We start from the raw sequence: 6,351 nt of genomic DNA on the forward strand, positions 1-6,351 counted from the left end.
ACTTTTGTATGTTTTGAAGAACTCCGTCTCTGGGAAAAGTGAGGTCAGTTTGCAGATACTATCTAAGGAAACAGGGGCAGGGGGGAAAAAAAAAAAAATCTCACAGATGGGGTCGTTTTGTATCCATTGTACCACACAGTGACGGAGAACAATGCTCCTGAAGATGAAAAACACACCCCCCACCCCCCCCCAAGAGAGCACCCTGAAGCCTGAACATCTTCAGCAAATATTTATACCCCTGGGTTTTCCCCACTACCCTGATGTTCTTAGTTGGTGTTTCTTTGAGGGAGAGGGAGGCTCTCATGAAGATACTTCATGCTCCCATGCTCTGAGAAGTCAGAAACGACATGATTGTCCCCCCTCAGCAACCACTTCGTAGTTAAGAGTCCTTCAATTCCCACTGGTCCACGTGCATGGATACGAGAAGTACTAATTCCCACTTCAGCACCTGCAGGAAACGCACAAGATAAAGGTAGTTATTCCTCAGAAGATGTTCACTTCATACTAAGCAGTTTTGCACCTTTATGTAAAAACAGCTGCCTGCCTTTCTCTGCTCCTCTCTAAATGCCAGAAGTTATGTTTACCTGTTCCAATTTAAAAGTTAGAGGAGCTTAACTATTACATTATAAATTGTAATGTTTATACTTCTGGCTGCTACAGAGTCACTTTTAGAGAGAAAGATGCAAGAGAGAGAGGTATCTCTTACATGGATCTTAGACTTGTTTCCAGAGGGTTTAATCCTTTTTAAAAAAAAAAAAAAAAAGAGCTAAATTAGTCAAGATTGTGATCTTATGTCCTTTTCTATCATATTGAGGAGATACTGCAAGGCCCTAACTAGAATTTTCTAATCACATGGAACACTGAATGTTCCAGCTGACACAGTAATAGCCTGCTACAGATATTTCTGAGTTTCTACCTCAGGAAAGAATGTTTCCCTTGTCTTCTGCAATTCACAGTAGGTGCACCTCTTTATTTAAGCAATTGATATTCAGTTTGGTTCTTGCCTTTCATTCCTCAACACTGCAAGGCTGGCACGCTGGACAGCAGCTCATTCTGCCCAGCAGGAACAAAGCATGGCATTCTTTACAGCATCATTAGAAAGAGAAACAAAAGAAAAACTGTTCACCAATTTCAGATCCTGTGTTGCATTATTCTATCATTACATGCATGCAACATACTTTATTCTGATTGAATAGAGCTTCAAAGGATCCAAAATGTCTTTGCTCCCTGCTGCTAAATTAATCTACGTATTCTGTATAGCAGTATTAGCTAGTTCTGGCAGGAAAGAGATATTAAACTGTCTGCTGTTCCGCGTGGATGAAATGTCTAGGCTTCAACTTTACCTACGGTACCTTTCCTGAAAACCTTATATTAGACAGTAAGATCAAAGACTAATCCTGTCTTCCAGGATTCAGACTGCCACACTTTTCACACAACAGCAAATCCTGCAGTCACATCCCTGCGGTATTTTCTCTCTTACCAAGTCCAAATCTATAGCCATCAGAGAATCGGGTACTGGCATTCCAGAAAACACAAGCGCTGTCCACATGCTGGAGGAAGAACTCTGCTGTTTCCTCTGGGAAAGAGGCAGAGAGAAAAATAAAATCCAGTACATAGAGAATGATCATACACTCCAATAAACACAACATCATACAGTGAACAGATATAACGATAAGACTTTCACATGCAATCTTATCAGACAGTGTTTAAACAGCCTGCGCTAAGACATGTTCTTTATACCTTCTTCCCAGTATGCTTATCAAGTAGACACAGCTGCAAATGTTACAAGAAGCTTGCAAAGATTAGAAGAAAGCAAAAAGATGTCTAATTCTAAATACATCCAGTCTAGAACCTGCAAACAGGGATAGTTGTATGACTGGGGAGAAAGGACAGCTGCCCCAAACAACATTTAGCAGTCAAACTGATAAGAGTTAAACTACAGAGTCAGCTCTCCATTAATCTCAAACACGGAATTGTTCCAGATAATGAAAAATCCTAAACTAAATTGCTATTGCAGGTAATATTTGGGAAATACGATGCAGAAATACCACATGAAATCAGCTAAGTAACTCAGTTAACACAGAACATGCAAGACCTGAGCAAGCTCAGACAGACTTATGCAAGTCTTAGTCCTCTGGAAGACTCCATTCTCTGTAAGGCTGAGAGCTGCAGGTCAGTCGCCCTTAGCGACAAGATGAACAATAAAGATCAGCTCTCTTTCCAGTACACTCCCTGGCAAATCACTAGTGCACCAGGTCCCGTGGCAGTGGGTTACGGTATCAAATGCATGCCTTTTAGTGACGCTCATTTAAGCTCAGCGGAAGGTACAGAAATAGAAGCCTGCTTGACTCACACACTGATCAGCTGCAGATCAACATGACCTTACTGCAGTTGATCCTCAGGAGTGTTCCAGGCTTGGTTTGAGAGTCAACCTTTGGCTGGGCGCAGCTCTAGCTAGGTGTTGAACTGGCACAGTGTTCAGACTGCATGCAGGACAGGTGCTAAGGATGGGAGCAGCACAGAGCTGCACAAAGGAGCACGAGTTCACAATAAAGAGGCAAGAAACTCCAAACTGAGATAATAAATGCAGCTTTTATACTAGGGATGCAGAAGTGGGAAGTAAAGGGCTGGGAGATGTAAGGGGAAAACATTTGTGGTGCTTGTTTGCAAGATATAAAAATGACATGGGAAGACAAAGTGGGTAAAGTCTGATCTTCCCTACAATGCCTGTTCCCTCCAGTGAGGTACTATAGAAGCTCACCTCATCAGCCTTCAGAGGCCTAAGGACATCTCCAGGATTCAGGAGATGTTCCTGCAAAACCCTCTGATGCGGTAAGTCTGCGCAATACAGGAACACAAAGCAATTTGCCTGGCAAAAGCATATGCTGACTTGCCATCGGCCAATTGCTCAAGCACACTCCTTAACATCCTGGAATAAGGGCCACACAACATGTTTTCTCTGAGCTAAACAGGACTGTAGGCACATTTAGCTCATAGGCCTCCAGTTGGTTATGCCTACTACAGACCCAAGAGGAGAACTACTACTGCAGTGTAAGTGATTACAGTAACACCAAGAATTGGCAAACCAAAACAGTAGCTTAAGAAAGCAGACTGATCACTAACCATTCTCTGTGATGATAACATCTGTGTGAGAACTTCCGTACTTGTGGATATGTTCAACAGCCTCTTGGACACTGTCCACCACCTCAATGCAGCACTCCAGGTCCCCATATTCTGTGCGGAGAGATTTCACTTCTGAAGGGCTGAATGTCAAGTAAGATGCAAACTTTGGGCCAGCGTGAATCTTCACCTGCAATACCAGAAACATTTTGTGCTGCTGACCATACCAATGCCTTCCAGGTGAAAGTGTGGCTTCTTGTACTCTGTGGCATGGAGTTAATTTTCTTCATCGCAGTCCCTATGGCGCTATGTTTTGGACTTGTGACTAAAACACTGTTGAAAACACACCAATGTTTTGGCTGTTGCTGAACAGAGCTTGCACAGCATCAAGGCTTTCTCTTTTTCCCCCACTCTGTCCCCCTAGCAAGAAGGTTGGGAGTGCACAGGAAGTTGGGAGGGGACGCAACCACGATAGCTGACCCGAATTGACCAAAGGGATATTCCATGCCATGTAGTGTCATGTGCAGCAATACAAACTGAGGGGAAGGGGTTTTTGAAGAAGGTAGGCATTGCTCAGAGACTGGCTGGGCATTGGTCTGCTTGTGGCAGATGGTGAGTAATTAGCTTTGCCTCACTTGTGTGGGTTTTTGGGGGTTGGGTTTTTTGTCCCGTCCCCCCCCCCCCCTTCCCCTTTCTTCTTCCTCTTTTCTTTGCTTATCAAACTATCTTTCTTTCAACCCACAGGTTTCCTTGCTTTTGCTCCTCTTATTCTCTCCCCCCGTCCCACTTGGGGCAGGGGAGAGTGAGCGAGTGGCTGGATGGTGCTTAGCTGCTGACTGGGGTTAGCCCACAACATTTGTGAATCAAATGTTCACCACATGCAGTGTAAGAAAAATAAGCCTGCACTTTGGGAAACTTAGCAGATTGGTGAACTAGTGACAAGGTACAATAGCTGACATGCTAGGTTGACTACCTACCATGACATGCTCCTAGTTCAAGACTCATTTCAGATGATTTAAAGCAATTGCATCACTTAGAGAGAAAGTCATCAGGCAGGAGGACAGTACAACACTAGTACTGGGAAAAACAGCTAAAATGTTGCAGCCAGCCCTTCTTTTAAGAAAGCAACTGCAGCACAGAGAGTAACTATAGGAATGCTTCCAAGTTTGCACCTACAAAAAACTTAAGATCTTGAACAGCTTTTACCCTTTTACTTTGTAAACTGACACCAGCCCTCTCTGAAGCATGTGTTTCAGACACAAAGGAGTTACTGGGTCCAAAACAAGAAAACTCACGCAGGTATCTTTCATTTGTTATAAAGAAGATCTAATGCATTACCATCAACCTCTGAGTTTAATCATAGCAGCCGAGACACCTAAACAATGAGAGATAATTTAGAACTGATACAGCAGAGAAATCCCCATGCAAATGAAAGAGGAAATTTTGACAAGATGAACATAAATGGGAAATGAAGCACAAGTCTGCAAAATTTGAAATTTGAAGGCTTTTAAGAAGGTATCTGTAAAATGGCATTTTCTTGTGCAACTATAAATTACTTTAATTGCATAATCCTGCCCAATATTTGCATGTTTCTTGTTGTCAGGTCAGATTAGACAGAGGTAACATCCTCCCCACTGTATTAGGAGCTGGGTGGGTGGTGGTGGAAATGCACTAGTCCTCACATTCCTCTCATCCAAAATCCAGAGATCTACCCTTCACTCTACCCTTCTCAAGAAACAACCAAACAAGACATGGGGGGGGCAGGGGAGGGGGCGGAATCCATTAAGTGAGGACTTGTTCTGACTACCTATCAGCTTCTTTTACTATGACCCTTTCAACATCACCAAAACATATGGACTCTCTATTTACCTGCATTAATCACTGCCTGTACACTCTTATTTACCAAGTACATACTGCTGTGTGAAAATCCTTGATTTATGTGCAACTCACACTACTTCATGGATATTTCTCTCTCAATGCATCTCTGCTACCTTTACTGACAAAACATTACCCATGTCAAGATCACTAATTAGTATATTGGCCTTTCGCTGTTCCTTTGACATACTAGGACAGAAAATGGGTGGGGATAAAGGCCATGCAAGATGAAAGGTTTAAAAAAACGTGGATGAAGCAGATTCAGAAAAGAGAAAAACAGAAAGGGAATTCACTTGGGTAAGAAGCTAAATGAATAGATTCAAGAAGAAGAGGCTTTGCGTCTGGGAGGTTAACAGCAATTAAGTCAGAATTAAGAAGGGTAGAGAAAGGGTTGTGTATATGCTCTTCTAAGGCAGAAGATTATTTTTGCTATATAAAAGGAAGTATTTGTATCCCCATAATGGCATGTAGCTGTCCTGAAGAAGCTGCTTTCAGATCATTTCTACAGAAAAACTTGGGGTTGTGTGGAGAAGCAGAGAAAGTTCTCTGTGAGTTCATTTACGTGTACGAAGAGACATATGGATAACTTAAGTGTTATGCCATCATAAAACTAAACAGGGCTACACCAGCCAGACCAAATGCTTCTAAAGTATTAGGAAAAAAACCCACAAAACAAAACACAAGTATGAGTGACTAACCTGTTCTACTCTCAACATGTCTATGATCTGATCAAACAACGGGGTTCTCAGCAAGTCTCGATGAATTAAGAGAGTTTCCAGAGCATTACAGGCAGCAGGATATTCACACTTTGAGTCTCTGACTGAGGTTTAAGAGTAGATAATTGGTTACATAACATTTATGAAAAAGATTTTGAACAGCATATGAATTACCAATTACCATAACCATACCGCATACTCCACATACAAAGTTCAGTTACACCCATGAGATTAAAGTCACCCTCTCCCAGCTTACTTATTCGTGTGACCTTCTCAACGCTGGCATCCGTATCCACATACACATGACAGATCCCTTCGCTGTGTCCCATCACTGGGATTCCCTTAGCAGCTTTCTGGATATTCCTGACTAGCTGTGATGAACCACGTGGAATGATTAGATCTATTAGCTTATCCAAACGGCAGAGATCTTCTACTTCCTCTCTGGTGTTCACCTGTGGTAGTTGCAATACAATCAGTCTAAGGTTTGAACTCTCAAGTTCACCCATACTTTTTATACATACCATAGCAAAGAAAGTGTTGATTTAATTCTAGTCACTTACTAGTTGTACCGCATCTTTGACTCCATGAATGGAGAGTGCTTCTTGTGTCAGATGATGAAGGATTTGATTGCTATGTGCTG

The 6,351-nt window shown here is 42.3% G+C and overlaps 1 protein-coding gene across 1 annotated transcript in view; it reads right to left on the minus strand.

Annotated features, from left to right (window-relative positions):
• Positions 1-16: 16 nt before the first annotated feature.
• The window catches only part of ALDH18A1 (aldehyde dehydrogenase 18 family, member A1), a 37,995-nt gene continuing 31,660 nt past the window's right edge, over positions 17-6,351 (minus strand). Inside the window, exons 14-19 of the mRNA XM_009325998.1 lie at positions 6,272-6,349; positions 5,968-6,163; positions 5,694-5,815; positions 3,124-3,310; positions 1,481-1,576; positions 17-448 (exon numbers count right to left, since the gene is read on the minus strand). Coding sequence (XP_009324273.1) covers positions 267-448; positions 1,481-1,576; positions 3,124-3,310; positions 5,694-5,815; positions 5,968-6,163; positions 6,272-6,349 — 861 coding nt within the window. The 3' untranslated portion in view covers positions 17-266. The remainder of the gene's footprint in view (positions 449-1,480; positions 1,577-3,123; positions 3,311-5,693; positions 5,816-5,967; positions 6,164-6,271; positions 6,350-6,351) is intronic.

Source organism: Pygoscelis adeliae, unplaced genomic scaffold (genome assembly GCF_000699105.1).
Source record: "Pygoscelis adeliae isolate BGI_AS28 unplaced genomic scaffold, ASM69910v1 Scaffold4, whole genome shotgun sequence".
Classification (NCBI taxonomy): Eukaryota; Metazoa; Chordata; class Aves; order Sphenisciformes; family Spheniscidae; genus Pygoscelis; species Pygoscelis adeliae.